Here is an 18,030-nt window from a genome sequence, read left to right on the forward strand (position 1 = left end):
GCTGTTTTTGAGCGAGCAGTGCAGGGGGTGAGGGGAGGAGGAGACTCTGAAGCAGGCTCCACCTCCAGCGCAGAGCCCCACGTGGAGCTCCATCTCACCACCCAGAGGTCCTGACCTGAGCCCAAATCAAGAGTCAGGTGCTTAACTGACTGAGCCACCCAGGCGCCCCAGACTATCCACATTCTATTAGGGCATCTCAGACCCCTTGGCCTCCCCTTCCCAAAAGTAAACTGGTGATTGGATTTAGGCTTCCAGCAGGGAGGAGCAGAGGAAGGCCCTGGTTCCCAGTATCTCATGCTGGACAGGACCACCCTCTCCTACTGGGAAACAGGTGTGGGAGGGTCATGGGCTTGTTGTGCACTGGGACCCCAGGGCAGCCTGGGGCAGCTCCTCTCCAGGCCGTATGGGCACAGAGCCACGCTGAAGTTCAGCTCCGCCCCACATCCAGGCTGCTGTGAGCACAGGTCAGCAGGTCAAAGACCATACAGAGCACAAGGTACCAGGCAGGAGCGCCCTGGGTTACTGCTCTGTTGCTAATGCACTTTCGTCACTGCCCCTTCCTTTCCTCATTGGAAGAACATACGCGGGGGGGATGATGGAGGTTTCTTCTAGTGTTCTATGAATTTGGGATTCTCCTCTCAGCCTCCTTTAACTCATCTGGGGGACAGAACACCTGCCCCAGTTTGCTCAGAAGGTCAAGTGTATTTCCCTGTGCTTTTTGTGAAAACCAACACTTCGGACAAGAGCCAGCTGTGACTGCACTCATCTTTTATTGTCCTTATCCACCGAGAAGATGTGGCAGGCCAGAAAGGCCTGTCCCCAACCACCATTTCCTGAGCCCACCAACTTTTTTCCAAAGACCTGAGAACTTCCGGGGGGAGCTCAGGCGGTTCGGTCTGTGCAGAACACCCCCTGCTCATCTTCCTGGCGCCGCCCCAGTGACGCTCTCCCAGCCCAGCCCCGGATACACACTCGTGCACACACAGCCAACAGTGGGAAGGCGGCTTGGGCAGCGTCCTTCCAGGCTCCCGGGACACCGGCCGGCATCCCTTGGCGCCTGCAAGACAGGTTCCCTTATGAATGTGCTGGACTGAGCCCTGTGAGAGGCGCTTCCATTTCCCGATGGCTGCCCCCAAACCAAGGGCCAGGGCTTGGCCTCTGACTCGGGCTGGGGCATTGGGGTGACTTGGGAGTACGTACCTGGCCTCTGGGGAGCCAATCGGTCACTGAGGCACTGCAGGGGAGAAGGAGGCCACGCCACATGAATGTTTCCCCTTCCAGTACCTTCCATGTCCCCCCAGCCTCCCAAGGGAGCAGCTGTGGCAGCAGAAGCCAGTGCCCATGTTGGACATAATGGGGTCATTGCTCTTTCAGCCAGAGCAGCTGCGGGGGCCAGGCCAGCAGAGTCCCAGCTGGTTCCCTGCCTGCTCCGCCACCCTGGGCCCTGGTCCCGCAGGCTCCTCACCTCGTACTTCTAGGCGGCACTCACACTGTGCCTCGCCTTGTAAGTTGGTGGCCCTACAGACATAGATGCCCCCGTCGAAGGGGCAGGGCTTTCTAATCTCCAGCGTCAACACTCCCTGCTTGCTGAACATGCGGAAGCGGGCGTCCTCCCCCAGATCCAGGCCATTCTTGAACCAGGAAATCTTGGGCTATAATCAGGTCAAGGGAGGAAGGCAGACCATCTCAGGTTGACGGGAGGCCTGGAGAGAACCTGTTTCTATTCTACGGGCTCCCACTAGGGTCCACATGATGCCCAAGCAGGGAATGACCAGGGAGCCAATGGAGACTGCCAAGGCCCTCTTCAGGGAGAGGAGCCTCACTGTGAGCCCCCGTGAGACAGAATGCAGGGAAAGGTTGGGGCGAGGACCAGTGGAGGTTGGAGCCTCTGAACCCTGCCTCCTGAGTCTGCCTGGCTCAGGGCCCCAAGCTCTCTACCTTGGGGCTACCCCGGACGGCACAGCAGAGGATAGCGTTGTAGCCGGCGATGACTGAGCGGTTCACCAGGGGGCGGGTGAAGCTCGGGGCCTCAGAGAAGTCCAGGGCCTTATAGTTGGGTGGCTCATACGTGATGCCTGTTGGTGATAGGACTTTGTACCGAGAGTGTCATGCCACACTAGGCCCCCTCCCTGCTCCCACCCTTCCCCCTGCCCCGGATCCTCCTAGGAGTGAGAGTAAAGGTACAGCACCTGGTTTGGGGATAAAGACAGGCTCCTTAGTGGTGGCGGCTTTGTCACTGGGTCCCACCATATTATGGCTGAAGACCCGGAAGTAGTAGCCGTTGCCAATGATGAGCTCTGAAACCACGCAGTGAGTGCGGCGGTAATGTTCCAAGACAGTGAACCATTCCTGGGGGTGTGGAGGAAAGGGAGGCTCTTGGGGGCCTGGCCCTACTACCCGTCAGGGGCCTCTTTTGGGGGCCCCTGGTGTCTGCACCCCACCTGTGGCAGGAACCAGGTCAAACAGGGAGGATGAGCAGCAGACCCTTTCTAAGATCAGGGGAGGGAGTCTGAGTGGCCCTAGGGAGGGTCTATATGGGGCGCCCAGAAACCCAGGCTCACCATGGTCTTCTTGTCAGCTTTCTGTACTGTGTAACCCCAGATCTCTGTGTTGCCATCATCCTGGGGTGGTTTCCACTCCAAAGCCACGTTGAAACCCCACGCTTCCACGACCCGAATGTCCTGGGGAGGGCTTGGCTTGTCTGCAGGAGAGAGTCCAGCTGGAAGGTGCCATCTGCTGGGGGGGCTCCCCCCACCCCAGAGGAGGGGGCCCAGCGCCACGCACCAACAATCTGCAGGACCAGCGTGGCCTTGTCCTCCATGTTCTCGATTCGCAGCGTCACCTGGTAGGTTCCAGAGTGGGCACGGCAGGCAGCCCGGATGAACAGGATGGTGTCTGTGGCGCTGTTGCGGATGCTGACCTCCTCACCTGCCAGGGGCTGCCCCTCTTTGGTCCAGGTCACCTGAGGCCGGGGCTTGCCCTGTGGAGAGGGACAGCTCACCCCCGAGCCTGGCACGACTGGGTGACATTTCAGGGTCTGGTCAGCCCCGAGACACGACTCCCCGCTAGGCATAGATGACACACGGCGGGGGCACAGGGAGGGTGGCCGGCCCTACCTGGAAAGGAATGAGGAGATTCACAGGCTCCCCAACCTTCCTCTGGATGGTCTGGCGCAGGTGCCTGGGCAACTGGAGCCGTGGCCGCTCTGTGGGTACCGAGTGGGTGGCTTAGCAAGGGGAAAGCCCCGCCCCAGGAGCGCCACAGCTCCTCCCTTCACGGAGGCGGGGCCAGGAGGCTGTTGAGGTGGCCCTGCCCCTAGCTCCCCAAGCCTAGCCCCAGAGGGTCTACAAAATCCCTGCTTCCACCGCGGCCTCACCACACCCTATAAGAGGCAGGGATTGGAGAGGGTGAGCTAGTGGTTCAGGGTCACACAGCTAGCAAGTCACAGGCCAGAATGCAAACGCAGGATCTTGGTCTCTACCCTATCCCCCAGGCTGTTTGCACCCCAGGCTGCTGCCTCTTTCCAATCTTTACGTGATTGAGCCTTTGCTGGGAATAGAGGAATGAGAAGTGGATCCCAGAGGGGTTAATCTGATACCGAGTCAGGGGCACAGGGACAATACCCGTTGAACTGAGAGGCTCATACAACAGAGCTCAAGGACAATGGTGTGGTGGCCTACATGTTCCTGTCCCAGAACCCGTGCCAGAAAACCGCAGGGAGCCCTCTCCGAATATTTGCCCTGGGCCTGGGACATGAAGAAAGGCTCTCCTGTCCCCTCCTCCCGGCAGGGGCTCTCCGGATGTGCCCCCACTTCCGCCGACCCCAAGGGCCAGGCCGTCCGTGGCAGGTCTGTCCCGTGACTGCACAGGGGCCACTCACGCAGTATCTCCTGCACCGTCACGGCCTCCTTGGTGGCCACGGGCGCTCCGGGCCCGGCCATGTTGTGGGCGCGCACACGGAAGAGCAGCCGCGCGCCGGTGGGCAGGTCCTTCACCAGCATCGAGGTGCGCTCCGTCAGCCCCTGCAGGGCGGCCGTCCACTCCGAGCCTGGTCGGGGAGCAGCGTCGTCGGCGTCCGCAGCCCCCGCACCGCCGCTCCCGCCCCACCCCAGGCTGTCTGCGACCCAGCGCGGGGGCAATGGGCCTGGAGGCTGGGCCAGGGGCGGTGCGGCCCGGGGCACTCACAGCCCTCGCGGCAGTACTCCACGCTGTAGCCGTCCAGGCCGCCCGCTCCCACGCGCTCCGGCGGCCGCCACTTGAGGGAGACGGTGGTGTCCGACACGTCCTCCACCGCCAGGTGGGTGGGCTCGCTCGGGGGGCCTAGGCACAGGGGGAGTCCGAGAGGAGCCCCACTGGGCCTGCACCACCAGGAAGACCGAAGGGCCGTGATCCAGCCCCCCAAGTGACCACTGGTCCCACGGGGGCGCTCCCCCCACCCCGTGCTATCTGGGTTCCAAGCCCTGCCAGAAAGAGCTCTGCTCCAGGAAAAGACCTGTCTCTGCACAGGCTTAAAGACATAAGCAGAGGCAGCAGGCCCAAGAGAGCTGTAAATCGGAAAAGATACCCCAGAGAAGGAACATGCTTACAAGGAGCCACTTCCTTAGACAATGGAGGAAATGCTACAAATTGTAGCATTTCGGGAAAAACTGGGAATTTCCTGGCACTGTGAGGTTAGATGAGTCCACTAAGAGTTAAGCAAACTGGAAGTCAGTCCCTGAAGGGAAAGGCCTGCAGCTTGCTTCCCCATAGGCATCACCCTCCCTCCCTGGTTGAAGGGAGCAAGGAAGAGGGGTCCACTGAAATTTATTGAGCACCTGTTGTATGCCATCCTAACAGCAGTTCCATGAAGTAGATATTGTCATCATTCCCATTTTATAGATGTGGAAAGTGAGGCCTGAGGGGCACCAGCAGTCAGAGTGGTGTGAGTCTCGGCTCCACCCCTACCTACCAGCTAGGTGACCTTGAGCAAGTCATTTAACTGTTGGGAACCCCACTTTCTCCATCTGTGAAACGAAGATGCTTAGCCCCAACTGAGGCTTAAAGGGGACCCTGATGTGGTCTCGTATGGTGGCCGCCCACAGAGCAGCCTGACCAGGGAGGGCGTAGGCCATGCCAGGCCAGGCAGCCTCACCAATCGGCATGAAGGGCTGGGAGGCTGGGCTGGGCCTGGACATGCCGATGGCGTTGACCGCGTAGACTCTCATCTCATACACGACGCCCTCGATCATGCGCCGGGCCTCGTGGCTGAGCTCTCGCAGCAGGTCAAAGTTCAGCCGCATCCACCGGTAGCTCTTCTTCTTCTTGCGCTCCAGGATGTAGCCTGAGGAGGGCCAGGCAGGAGCTCTGGTCTGGAGCCTGGACACCCCCGCAACCTGGCCCTCGGCTCTAGCCCTATGCCCTCCACTCACCCAGGATGGGCTGGCCTCCGTCGTAGGCAGGGGGCTCCCACTGCACCGTGCAGGAGTCCTCACCCACGTTGCTGATCTTGGGGGCCGCAGGGGCGTCTGGCACATCTGGGGGGGGGGGGTGGACCCACATCAGCCCTTCCCCAGTCCTAGGGCCAGCGCTGCTAGTTCCCTCACCACCCCAACCAACAGCTAGTGCCTGCCTCCTCTGCCCCATGGACATTTCTAGAATGCAGCTCTGATCATGTCACCAGCCTGTGATTGATGCTTTATGGTTCCCCACTGCCCATGTTCACCCTGTGTCCTAATCCCAGTCCTCTCAACAGAGCTGAGAGCACGCCCTATGATGTTTGTCAAAGGCGTAGCTGAGTGATGGATGGGTGCTCCCTGCTTGCCCCTCTGTCTTCCCCTCTTGGCCCTGGGCCAGCCAGCCTCACCGATGACCTTGACTGTGAGATTGACCTGGTCCTCGCCCACAGGGTTCTTCACCGTGACAGTGTAAACACCCTCGTCTTCCTTCTCTGCCCCCTCGACAGTGAAGATGCTGCGGTCCTTGGTGGTCTCCACGCGGACCCGGCCCTCGGTCTCACACAGCAGCTGGGGGGGGAGGGGAACTTGGGGAAAAGGGCCCCAGTCGGACCCCGCAGGCTTTGACAGCGTCTGCAATGGCTCGAGGTGGGAACAGAGCTCAGAGCAGGGTCCGGGGAGCAAATGCGGCCTGAGCGGAAACCACTCATGTGAGCGCCTAGTCCAAAAACCTCGATGTGGGGCCCGCGGAGGGCAAAGCACTGGGGCGAGGCTCTTGGGCTCTAGCTCCAGCTTTGCCGTGGAACTTCAGGTGATCACCGGGACGCCTGGGTGGCTCAGTTGGTTAAGCAGCTGCCTTCGGCTCAGGTCATGATCCCAGCGTCCTGGGATCAAGTCCCACATCTGGCTCCTTGCTCGGCAGGGAGCCTGCTTCTCCCTCTGACTCTGCCTTCCACTCTGTCTGCCTGTGCTCGCTCTCACTCACTCTCTCTCTGACAAATAAATAAATAAAATCTTAAAAAAAAAAAAAAAAGGAACTTCAGGTGATCACCTATTCTCTCTGTGCCTCGGTTTTATTATCTGCTGAATGGGAATAACGTGACCTTACAGAGCTGAGGGTCCTGAAAGAACTCAGGTAGGTGGAGGAGCTGACTGTGTTGGAAAAGCCGGCCTGAGTGGTGCCCAGGCAGCTAGTCTTACAGGGAAACCCACTCCCTGGTCGGGAAGAAGTATAAAGTGAAGGTCAGCCCTGAAGACGGGAGCCAGGGAACACCCCAGGCAGGAGGGTGCCCCAGCAATGTTAAGGGGACTTGTGCCTGATTGCAGCATGAGGGTTCCCCAGAGACCATGCCCGGGCAGGAGCACAGCTGGCCAGATGTGGTGCCTTCACGGAGACCTCACTGAAGGGTGGAAACCGTGTGGGCAGAAAACGACAGAAGGTCAACAAGCCTGAGCCCACCATCAGCCGCACTCACCTTCTTGTCAAACACCCACTCGTCACTGGCACCAGCATCCCCTGTGGCGTCAGGGGCTGGCCCTGCCGGGACCTTGTTTTTCTGGGAACAGAGCAGGAGGGAAGCGGTGGGGCTGACCTGGCCTGGAGGGACTCCCTGCCCAGCAGCCCTTCTGTCTCCCCTTGCCCACCCCCATTCTGCTGCCCACCTCGCCCACCTCCCTCCAGGGACCAGCTAGCTGTAGGCCCTGCCTATGTGGGTGGGGAACAGACGCCAACATCCTTTGGTCCCACGCACCCATTTGGCAGCTGGGGAAGTACAGGAGGGAGTACCTGTGGGATGCTCTTCTGCCAAATCACAGTGGGAGCCGGGTCCCCGGAGATAGGGACATCCAGGCGTAGCTTGTTCCCAGCCACAACCACAATGGTGTCTGGTTTGCGGCCCGGGCAGTCCAGGTGGATCTTGGGAGGTTCTGGGGGAGGGGATGATGGTGTAGGTCAGAGAAAGCCCCCTGAAAGTGGGGGATCCTGGAAGGAGCATGTGTCCCTAGTTGTTGATTCTCAGTCACTCTGAGGTATAATTTACACACAATAAAATGCCATCATTTGAGCATACATCTCGGCGGGTTTTGACAAATGTGTACACCTGAGCCTCAGTCAAGATGTAGAACGTTTCCACCACCACCCCCCCCCAGGAAGTTCCCGGGAAGGTCTGTAACCTCAGGTCGCCTGCTGTAGCATTTCTTACACTGTGTTCAGAGGGAACACCAATGTCCCGCCAGAAGAAAGAAAAAAGATGTTTCTGCGGCCCAGTCAAGTAGGAAACCCTGGATTAGACAAAGCTAAGCACATTTTTTTACCACGGGACTTTCTAGAGCCTTTGACATGCTGGCACACCTTCTAAATCAGCAAGAGGCTGAGTAAGGGTTCAGTGTTTCCCAAACTTACTTCACCAGGGAATCCTGTTAAGATGGAGTAACCTAGTCCGTGAACTTAATTTGGAAAGCACTGACCTCGAGCATGCCTCAGCCTCGGACTGTTCTGACATTAGGATTCTAAATGCCTGATGGGTGTTTAATCTACAAGCGGGAGGGGTATGTCTAAAAGCAGAAAAGATTTGGAGCATCTGGGCGCTCAGTGCACTAAGCATGTGACTCTTGCTTTCGGCTCAAGTCATGATGTCATGGTGGAGATGGAGCCCTGAGTCGGGCTCCAGACATAGAGCCTGCTTGAGATTCTCTCTCCCCCTCTCCCTCTGCCCCTTCACCCTCTAAAATATAATAATAATAATAATAATAATAAAATAAAGGTAGAAAGACTTAATAATGAAGTCTCACATCTTTTTTTCTCCTTTCCTGCTCCCATGGAGGAGGCCCTTTCAGGATTCCCACTTCGTTTTATTATTATTTTTTTTTTTTTAGGATTCCCACTTTAGAGATGAGGAAACAGGTTTCTAGAGATTATAACTGGCCCATGGTTATGAGTGGTAGGGCTGGGCTGGGTCTTGGGGTCCTCACTCCAGGTTCCTCACTCTTCCTGCTGTCTGGGACGGGAGGGGGACATGTGTGGAGGGGGCCCAGGGAAGAGGTCCCGACACTCACCTTGCCTGGGCACGAAGTCGATCTTGACCTCTGTGAGAGAAAGAAGAGCAAGTGGCACGGGGCAGGAAGCGAAGGCAGAGCCCAGCCACAGGGCCCCCACCCCGGCCAGGTGCCAGCTCACCCATGAAATGGAGCTTGGCCGACAGGTTGCAGGCAAAGCCCTCAGGCACAAAGCTGTAGTCAGCCTCGTCCGCAGGTGTGACGTCATCAATGGTCAGTTTGTGGACCCTGCCGAGAAGTGGGGGCTCAGGGGACCCTCCCCAGGCCACCCACCCCCCAGCAGCCTCACCATAGTCAGGGCGCCAAGGGCCCCTGGCCCACCCTTGGCTCAGTGGTGGTCTGGTATTTTAAATGCTTTCTTTCTCTATTTTTGACTTTCTAGTCCCTCACGTGTTTTCAGAGGTGGACAATACACAAGTGCCCCTTGGCTGGGCCCTTGCAGACTGAGCAGGGGCTGGTCTCACTAATCTCTGTGAACTTGGGCCCAGCACGGGCCAACCCAGATGCTCGAGGCATGAGTAAGAGAGTGGGAGAGAGTGAGGGCCCCTGGCCAGGGCTGGCGTCCAGGTGGCCTCCTGTCCTGCCCTGGTCATGAGCTGGGGGCCGGAGGCCGGGGCGCTCCCAGCCTGTCTCTCTCACCACTTCCCTGTCTGTCCGTTGCCTCGGCAAGACTCCCTTCTGTATGCTTCTGTCTCTCTGTCTCTTTACTGCAGTCTCTGTCCTGGGTCTGCGTGTCTGCCATTCTGTCCTTCTGTCTCTCTGTTTCTAGCTCTCTCTGTGTCTCTGTTTTTCCCTGTCTCTCTATGTGTCTCTCTCTCAGTCACTGTCTCTGTCTGCTCTTCTCTCTGTCTGTCTCGGTTTCTCCCTGTCTCTCTGTCTCTGTCTCTCATCCCCCTCCGCGATGGGGCTGAGCCCCCACACTCACCGCCCGATGTGGGACACCTTGATGCGGCTGTCGGGGACCAGCTCCTTCCCGTTCTTCAGCCACACGCCCCGCACATTCTCGTCAGACACCTCACACTTAAACACTGCCTGGTCCTTTGCGCCCACCGTCAGGTCCGCGATGCTCTGGTACACCTCTAGCTTTTTCTCTGGGGGGCAGGGCAGAGCTGTGAGCTGGGGGCGGTGGGTGTGGGCGTGAATCCCCGAGGTGATCACGCGGATATGGGGGAACACACATGTGCAGGCTTGGGTGTGATGCGAGCGTGCCTCCGGTCGTACAGTGCCCGCGGGGAGTCTCGGGGGGGTGGGGGGACGTTAACCAGGCCCACGGGACCCTCCAGAGGAGAATGGTGAGGCTCCGTGTGTGCCGGGTGACTGCCCAAGGTCACAAGGGCCATCATCCTGGGTTTGCCCAGGTCCTGTCTGCAACATGCAGACAGGGCAGGCATGGGGCTGAGCGGCCTCACCCTGCACGATGAGCTCGGCCAGCGCCTGGCCCCCGCTGGTGCGCAGCGTGTAGTGCCCGGCGTCCTCCAGCGTCGCCTCATTGATGATCAGGTGGTGTCTCCGGCCGTCCTTCTTGAACCGGTATTTGAAGGTCTCCTCCCGGGTCAGCTCCACCCCATCCTTCAGCCTGGCCGGTGGGTGGGCAGGAAGCGCTGTGGCCTCCTCCGGGAGGCCCCCAGTGTGCCCCCCCCACTGGCCCTGCCCATGCCCCCATTGACCCGGACCCCGTCCTGGGACACAAGTGACCTTTGGCACTCACCATTTGACCTGGGCCCCCTCCTCGGACACTTCGCACTCAAACTCCACCCGCTGTCCCACCATCACCAGCTGGTCCTCCAGGGGCCGAGTGATCAGCACGGGGGGCTCTGTCCCATGGGGAGAACATGACAGTCTGTCCTCTGCAGCCCCGCCCCCCCCATCCCGGCTGCAGGTTCCCAGGGTCCCGGGTGCAGGCCCACCTTTGACAAAGAGCTCGGTGCTGCACTTTTCCCCGCCCACCACGCACTGGTAGGCTGCGTCGTCCGCCAGCGAGCACTGGCTGATGGTCAGCGTGCGCTTGGCCCCCACAGACTCGAAGATGTACCTGGGCCCGGGGCCGCGGGGGATGGAGGTTCAGCCACACTCACCCCCTGGGCCCTGGTGCCCCATCCAACCCCCTGTTGGGGTCCCGTGCCCCCACCCCAAGCCTTCCCTCCAGGAGCCGGCCTTACTTGCTGTGGAGCAGAAGGGGTCACGGGAGCATCCCGGGGAGCGGAAGTCAGACGAAGGGGAAAAAAAAAAAAGGGAAAAAAAGAGAAGAACAGAGATTGGAAACAGAAAGATGGGAAGTTAGAGCCAGAAAGAAGGACATGGGGAGAGACAGACAGAGCAGGAACCAGCAGAGATAGAGAACACAGGCAGCGAGAGGCAGGGAGAGCAGGCTGGGAGCCTCCAGGGTCCGCGAGCTCCTGCACCTGCCCCCACCCCCACCCCCACCCACCGCACCTGCCGCTCATCTGGATCTCTTGTCCATTCTTCAGCCACTTGACCTCGGCGTCGGGGTCGGCCAGCTCCACGGTCAGCCGGATCTTGTGGCCCTTGCTCACCTGGTAGGCGGGCTCCAGCTTCTTCTGAAAGGCTGAGCACCACCGCCACTGTCCCCACTGCTCCGCCGCCCTGCACCCCCGAAGGCTCACACCCACCTTGGGGGCCGGTGGCTGTGCCAGAGAGCTATGTCCTCCCACCACCCCCTCCTACCTCCCCTGTGCTCTCCGCTGTGGTCTCTTGCTAAGCTGGGCTCTCCCCCACCCCAGCCTGCCCCGTGTGTGCCGCTCAGCCTCTCCTCTGCGCCGCAGGGGCGGGCTCACCTGTGCTCTTCTTCTCATCCCGCTTCATGCCCTTCAGCCTCTTGAGCATGCCCCGCAGGTCAGTGACCCCGTGCTGGAAGGCGATGCGCTCGTACTCCGACGGGGGCGCCTGCCGCAGGATCTCCCACACGTCTTCCTCAGCTGGGGCCTCCAGCCTTGAGTCCCTGCATCCCAGTCCCGCCGAGAGGCCTCAAGGGATACCCGGGGAGGGGGGGGCCACCCCACCCTCCCCTGGGGCCCAACCAAGGAGCCCTATCGGCCCCAGGCTGTCTGCCCCTTCCCCTCTGGTGGTGCCACTTGAGCTGGCATTGGACTTGAGTCCAATGTGGGGGCGTCCCTGAGGAAGACAGGTGACAGGGGTGCAGGCATCATCAGGCACTCACCTCCGGAAACTGCTGCTCCAGGCGGGGCAGAAAAGCAGGGGACAGTTAGAGGCGTGGCCACCTGCCCGCAGGGACCTGGGGCCCTAGCCTCCTCCCTCCCTGCCACACCCTGTCCCTCCATTTACACTGCCCCGAACACGTGGCCTTGCTTGTTCCTCCTGAGCTCTGGCAGGCGGGTGTCAGGAGAACCCGAGGTGCAGAGACGCCCTGGTCAGTGGGGCTCCTCACCAGGTCCGTGTGGGTCCCAGCCCTGGCTCTCACCGGAGCCTGACAAAGTCCCACCAGCCCCCTGCCGCCCGAAGCGCCCACCCGCGGAGCTTACTCTCTGGGCCGCAGCAGCACCAGCCATAACGCAGGGTCCGGGAGAGAGAGAGGGAGAGGACACGCAGTCAGCTGGGGGAGCCGGGGGAGCCGTTCCCAGCTTCTCTGGGTCCCCCGGAGCCTACTGAGCCGAGCTATCATAGACTCAAGTTGTCGGGGGCTGTGGGCGACCCCGTGAGGATGTGAGTTCATGGGGTACAATGTCCACAGAGCCCTCTGCTATTCCCAACACCAGGACGGTCCCGTCCGACTGACAAGAAGACCAGCTCAGGGCCGCACAGCTGGAAAACCGCACGGCTGGGGTTTGAACCGGGGCCTCGCTGTCTGCCCTAGGCCCTGCTGCCCAGGGGCTCACCTCTTCTTCAGCAGTGAGCTGAAGTCCAGAGTTCCAGCGTCCTCGTGGCTGTCACTGTGGAGAGGGACACCCAGTAAGGCTGCAGTCAACTGGAATGGGCTTGGGGATGGTGGGGGTAGGGGGAGGTACTGAGGGAGGAAGGGGCACTGGCTGGATGGGAGCTCCCGGGTCTGTGTCCTGGACAAGTAGGGGCTGGGACAGGGTACCTGATCCGCCGACCACTTCCTGCCAGGCTCCTGTGGGGGTTAGAACAAGTTCCTCACTGCCCAGGGGAGCTTGCTGTCCCCCATGCCTATCAACTTCATCCTCCCCCACATCTCTCCCAGCCCTGACCCCGAGGGGCCTCAGACCCCAGCACTGGCCTCCCCTGGGCCCTGAGGAGAGGGAACCACTTACGTGCGACGGAAGGCCGATCGGAGGTCCAGTTCTCCAGGACCAACGGCCTCTGGGGGCAGAGAGGGAGGTGAGTCCAAGAAGGGGCTTAAGGGGAGCAGGCATGGGGGCAGACATGGGGAACAGGACCCATGGGGACCCTGATCCCAGGACAGATGCCAGGCTCCCCTCACCATGGACAGTGAGATTGAAGTTGCAGCTGTCAAATTTGTCCTTGGTGGACACCTCACAGCGGTAGCCGCCTGCAAAGGTAGCCTGGGCATCTGTAATGTGCAGCTCAAACAGGTAGACCTATGGAAGTGAGTTGTCAGGGGAGACCAGGGAGGCCCTTCACTCCTGAAGGAGGCATGGCCACCAACGTTCTCAGCCCCCAGGGTTTAGTTAACCCAGAGGGTTTTGTGTAAATAGGAAACCCCTTTTCAAGACATGACTGCCATCTGCTGGCACAGGGTGATGATAAAATATAAATCTGTGATGCCTACAAGGCAAATGACATTCACTTAAGATAAGGCACTTTTGTGCAGTGCACAATCCACACAACTGAACATGTCGGCCCTGCCCTGCCAGAAGCCCACTTGCCTGGGCCAAGACTGTGGAAGAGTGGGAGAAGGAGCAGAAGCAGGGAATCAAAGCACAAGTTCAAGGCATGGCTCTGAGTGACCTCAGACCAGCAAAAACAACCTCTCAAGCTCTGGTATCTTCTTATATATAATGAAGGGCCGCTTGGGCTCTGACACACATCTATCATGGGCTTTTCATCCTCACTGGCTGATGCTCCCCCCCAGCCTTCTAGAGCTCCTTGCCCCCTAGCTTTATACACCCCCCTGACATGATCATGCCCTGTGAGTCCCCCAGGTCCCACAGGTCCCCTGGGCCTCCTCGTTCTCCCCATGTACCCCCGGCCCTCCAACCTACTTCCCAGCCTCCCCAGGTTTCTTCTTTGCATGTCCCGTGTGCCCTCAGTGTCAGGGTGAGCCCCAGCACTGCCTGTGTCTCTGGGGCCTCCCAGCGGCTCCCTGCCCTCTTTCCGCCCCGTGCCTCCAGCCCTGTGCCCCGCAGGCCCACCTTGCTGGCGCGGTCGTAGCTACTGTGAAGCTGCAGGTGCTGACCCGCTTTGCTGCTCAGGTCCACCCACTTGCCTTTGAACCACTTCACCGTGGGCGGCTTCAGGAGGCTGGCTCCGGCCACACGTGCCGAGAAGGTGATGCTGCCACCTACACAGAGGGGCGACAGGCTGGGCTGGGGGGATGCCCTGCTGTCCCCTTCCCCAGCCCACCCCCGGGTGCCTCAGCCCACACTCACCTGCGGTCACCTCGCCATCCTGTGGCCTCATCACAAAGAGGCCGATGGGGTCATCAGGGGCACCGGAGGCATCAGGGACCGCTGAGCTTGACCCTGTGGGTGGAGGCCTTTGAGATCTGTGCTGGGACACCCCATCCAACGGCCCTGGCCTCCCCTGCACTGCCCCTCTCACCTTCGGGACTCGGGGAGCCTCCTCTCTCCTCAGTGCCTGAGGCCGGGGCTTCTCCGGGGGCCCCAGGAGCCTCAGCAGGGGCAGGGGCAGGAGCAGGGCTCGGTGCAGGCGCTGCTTTCTCTGGAAGGGGCAGGGGCAGCGGTCGTGGGGCCACCTCTCACCAGAGAGCCGTCGCCCGTCCCTGGTCCCCCTCCATCTCTGCGGGCTGGCGGAATCAGCAGTATGCGTCTTGCCTTCTCTTCCCCCTTGCAGGTCCTGCGCCCACGTCCTGGCGGGTCTGCCCCAGCAGCTCTGAGCTCCGTCCCTCCTCTCCATCCCCAGGCGGAGCTGGGGCTCCCTCCACACCCCCAGCAACCAGGGCTTCCCCGCCTGGCACACACAGCCGCCAAGTCCCCATCTGTGAGTGGGTGTCCTGAGGACATTGTGCCTTCGTCATCCCCAAATGGCCCCCACTTCCACCAAGGCTGGAACAGGCCAAGGAGCCACATGGGAGCCTTCAGAGGGGTCTTGCTACAGAAAAGAGGAGGGAGGGCATTCCTGGCAGACAGCACAGCCAAAGCAAAGGCAAGAAAGTGGAAAAGCACTTCCTGCACGCTGGGCCATGGGGAGGTGGCAGGGCTGCCACCGGATGCTGAAACCTCATGGAAGGCTGGCCAGGGTCTTACCTGCCTCTTTGACCTTGAGGTCAAACTTGACCTTGGACGAGCCGGCGATGACTGCATAGGACCCCTGGTCGGCAGGGCCCACGTCCCGCACAGTCAGAGTGTGCCTCGTGCCCTCGGCGGTCAGGCTGTACTTGTCGCTGGCGCTGATGTCACTACCCCCTCGCTGCCAGCGCACCTTTACTCCTGACCGCTCTGTCTCGGCCTCGAACACGGCAGGGTTTCCGGTGGCCACCTCTGCTGACCTCGGCTTCTTGCTGAAGGCTGAGACTGAGACAAGCCCATGGAGGCTGCAGGAGCCCCTGACTGTCCCATGCACCCCGCCCCTGCAGCCTCTCCTCCTAACTACGGTGATAAACACTTTAATCTATCCCTCATTGAATGGTCCCACGGTTCTGTGAAGTAGATGCCATTATTATGCCCATTTCTCAGATGAGGACACTGAGGCTCAAAGAGGTTAAGTGACTTATCTAAGATCACACAGCCAGGCCGCAGGAGAGCCAGAGCTGTGCTCCTAACCTCCACACAAGAATTCTACTAGATGTGTCTCTGGATACCCCACACTCCCTGCCAAGGGGGGCATGGGGGAGCCCAGCCCCCTCTCTCCCCTACAATCCAGGGCCCTTAGCACGAGGCAGGTACTCTGCCTACTTGAATGTGGCTAAATTTGTTTTCCAAGGGCCTCAGGCTGAGAATCAGCAACTGAGATAAAGCTGGCTTGGGAGGGGCTGGGGGCCTGGATCCCTGCCCTGCGTGACCTTGTAAGAGCACAGGCCAGGACCCGGTCCCTGGGCTATGACTTCTCTGCCCTTGGCCCAGGTTGGCCTTGGTCCTGGGGCCTCTTAACCGTCCTCTCCCAGAACAGACGGGCTGCATCACCTCAATGTGGGAGTCCCGCCTGGTGTGGGGGCCGCAGGGGTGCAGGCTCGTAAAGCAGAGAGTCGAACCAGCCCAACGCTTCCTTGTACAGAGAGGGAAACTGAGGCCGGGAGAGGTCACGGCCCTGCTCAAGAGCATTCAGCGAGATGAGCTCCAATCTAGACTGAACTTGGGCTCTTGCCTGTGGCAGCCTTTTCCCAAAAGGCAAGCCCGGCCTTAATCTTGCTAATCTTGGTGACAGGGATAGGGTCCTCTGGTGTGCCCTCACTCTATCAGAAGGATGGAAAAGAGAAACTAAGAGACAGAAAAAGACCTGGAAGACAGCCCCCACTCTCGGGAACTCACTCTGAAGCCTGCGTCCCAATTGTAGCTGTCCCAGCCCTCCTGCCCCACACCCGGGCCCGACCCCAAGCCTGGAGCTACCTGGCTTCTTCCCTGGCTCAGGCATCTTGAGAGAGGTCACACCAGGAACGGAGCAGACACAGGCCACCCGAAGAGGATCTGAGCAGGACCGTCCCCCCACACTATATAAAGGGCCCTCCCCCTCCCCAGAATTTCTTATCTGCCTCCTGCCCGGCCACCTGCTAAATATAGACAAATTCCAGGGAGCGAGGCTCTCCAGGGAGATAGCGGGGCCACATTGTTCCCCGATAGCTCCCGGCCCTTCCCCCTCTAGTCCTATACGATGGCTTCTGCCCCCCAAACCTTGGTGAGCCTCAGGGGTACCCCACAGCCTGTCTGTATGTCCACCTGGCGGAGAAATGGTGGGACGGATTGGTATGCACCCAGATCCTGGGGCCGGGCCTCCCCGAGTCCTGGCACTGCCCCTTCCTTCACCTCTGGACCTTAGTTCCCTTGTCCGTAAAGTGGGGTGATGGTAGCAGCACCCACCGCGTAGGACTGTTCCGAGTGAAGTGGGTTATAAATGAAAATGCTAGAGCAGGTGTCAGGCACATAGAAAAGGCTGGATGACAATGCCTCTGCCACTGGGGCTCGCGGGGCCCTGGACTGGCCGCGTGGAGTCCTGGGTGGGCTCAGGCCAGGGCCAGGAGGGCAGCCCCCAAAATATTGGGTGCTGGTGTCACCCAGGGGGAACGGGGCTGGGCCTGCAGGTGAGGACATGGGGCTAATCTTTAAATACACCCCAAAGTGGAAGTCAGATTCACACAAAAAATACTGCCAAAATTTTGTGCACCCCCCGCCACACTGTTCCTTAATGAACTTCTGCCTCCCCCTGCCCCACATCTGGGTCATCAGTGGCTGCACGGAAAGAAGAAAATTATGCGGGAATCTCTCCATGCAAGATCCAGTATCAGGAATGCTCACGAGCCCCCCCACGGCAGGAGGGAAGGATTCTCTACACAGACATCGCTGCTACCATTCCTTTTCACCCGGATTAGGAATAGGATTATTGGTCTCTGGCCCTGCCCACGATTTTTCAACTACTGAATCACCTGCTCCTTAACCTTCTTTAAAGAGGACTGAGCACCACTTACCCTCTCCAGGGGCTTGGAGACCTGAGAAAGGAGGTCACAGGTCAACCCTCAGGGCAAGCAGGTGTTTGGGGGTGTTTGCCCTGATGCCACCCCACCCCCACCCCCAAGTCTGGGCTCTCTGAGGCTTGCTGGCTGCCTTGGGACGTTTCCTCACTCCCAGGCTGTCTTGCACCACACCTCACTGCTTACTGTTGGAAGCAAGATGCTGGAGGCTTCCAGGCTCCTCTTTTTCTAGGTCTCCCTTGTCGTGGACCAGAAGCCAGAGAGCATCAAGACACGAGCTGGACCCTGGGGGTCCCTGCTCACCAGCTCCCCATTCCAGACACGGCAGGAGAGGGGGCTTCCTGCCTTATGCTGACCTAGCAGCCAGCATGCAGCAGGATCTGCTTGCCCCTCACCCAGCTGTGTGACCTTGGACAGATCACGTGACCTCTCCAAGTCTCAGTTTCCCAGTCTGTGAAAATGGGATGATATTTGACTTTGCCTCTCAAGCCTGACGTGTAATAAATGGCCGGAAAATCCAGTGTCGTGGCCTTGATTACGATCCTCATCCTCACGGGGGCCGTGACCTAGAGTTTAAGCCTCACTGAGGCATTTTTTAAAAGCCCATTTATCAGATACAGAGGGCTTCTTACTGATTTATTCCCCTAAGAACAACCAAGGACTTCTTCCACCAGCTCTAACTCTGGGCTTGGCACCGTGTGTCATTTGTTCTGATGTCCCCAGCGCCCAGCCCCAGGTGAGGTCCTCGGCAACACCCGGAAGGACAGATAGGGGCACCCAGAC

The 18,030-nt window shown here is 59.8% G+C and overlaps 1 protein-coding gene across 1 annotated transcript; it reads right to left on the minus strand.

The window, feature by feature from the left end:
- Positions 1 to 751: 751 nt before the first annotated feature.
- On the minus strand, positions 752 to 16,263 carry MYBPC3 (myosin binding protein C3). The gene is made up of 34 exons (XM_059141936.1): positions 16,172 to 16,263; positions 14,873 to 15,139; positions 14,208 to 14,327; positions 14,036 to 14,128; positions 13,799 to 13,947; positions 12,907 to 13,024; positions 12,737 to 12,785; positions 12,547 to 12,576; positions 12,341 to 12,394; positions 11,665 to 11,679; positions 11,282 to 11,445; positions 10,920 to 11,052; positions 10,646 to 10,648; positions 10,394 to 10,518; positions 10,195 to 10,300; positions 9,896 to 10,062; positions 9,412 to 9,577; positions 8,608 to 8,714; positions 8,487 to 8,516; positions 7,219 to 7,358; positions 6,908 to 6,988; positions 5,843 to 6,002; positions 5,409 to 5,513; positions 5,132 to 5,320; positions 4,186 to 4,320; positions 3,881 to 4,048; positions 3,117 to 3,205; positions 2,785 to 2,980; positions 2,562 to 2,701; positions 2,190 to 2,349; positions 1,939 to 2,075; positions 1,466 to 1,652; positions 1,201 to 1,234; positions 752 to 1,057 (listed from the first exon to the last, which is right to left on the minus strand). Exons 1-33 carry the CDS (start codon positions 16,194 to 16,196, stop codon positions 1,224 to 1,226), a joined length of 3,819 nt encoding a protein of 1,272 aa, XP_058997919.1. The 5' UTR covers positions 16,197 to 16,263; the 3' UTR covers positions 752 to 1,057; positions 1,201 to 1,223.
- Positions 16,264 to 18,030: the final 1,767 nt, after the last annotated feature.

Source organism: Mustela lutreola, chromosome 1 (genome assembly GCF_030435805.1).
Source record: "Mustela lutreola isolate mMusLut2 chromosome 1, mMusLut2.pri, whole genome shotgun sequence".
NCBI lineage: Eukaryota > Metazoa > Chordata > Mammalia > Carnivora > Mustelidae > Mustela > Mustela lutreola.

Excerpts from the sequence above, each read along its gene's own strand:
- MYBPC3 (XM_059141936.1), bottom strand. The coding sequence starts at position 16,196 with ATGCCTGAGCCAGGGAAGAAGCCAG. Across the intron at positions 9,578-9,895 it reads GGCCGAGCTCATCGTGCAGG|AGAAAAAGCTAGAGGTGTAC; the intron begins GTGAGGCCGCTC and ends CCTGCCCCCCAG. Across the intron at positions 2,981-3,116 it reads ATCTCCTCATTCCTTTCCAG|GGCAAGCCCCGGCCTCAGGT; the intron begins GTAGGGCCGGCC and ends CCCTCTCCACAG.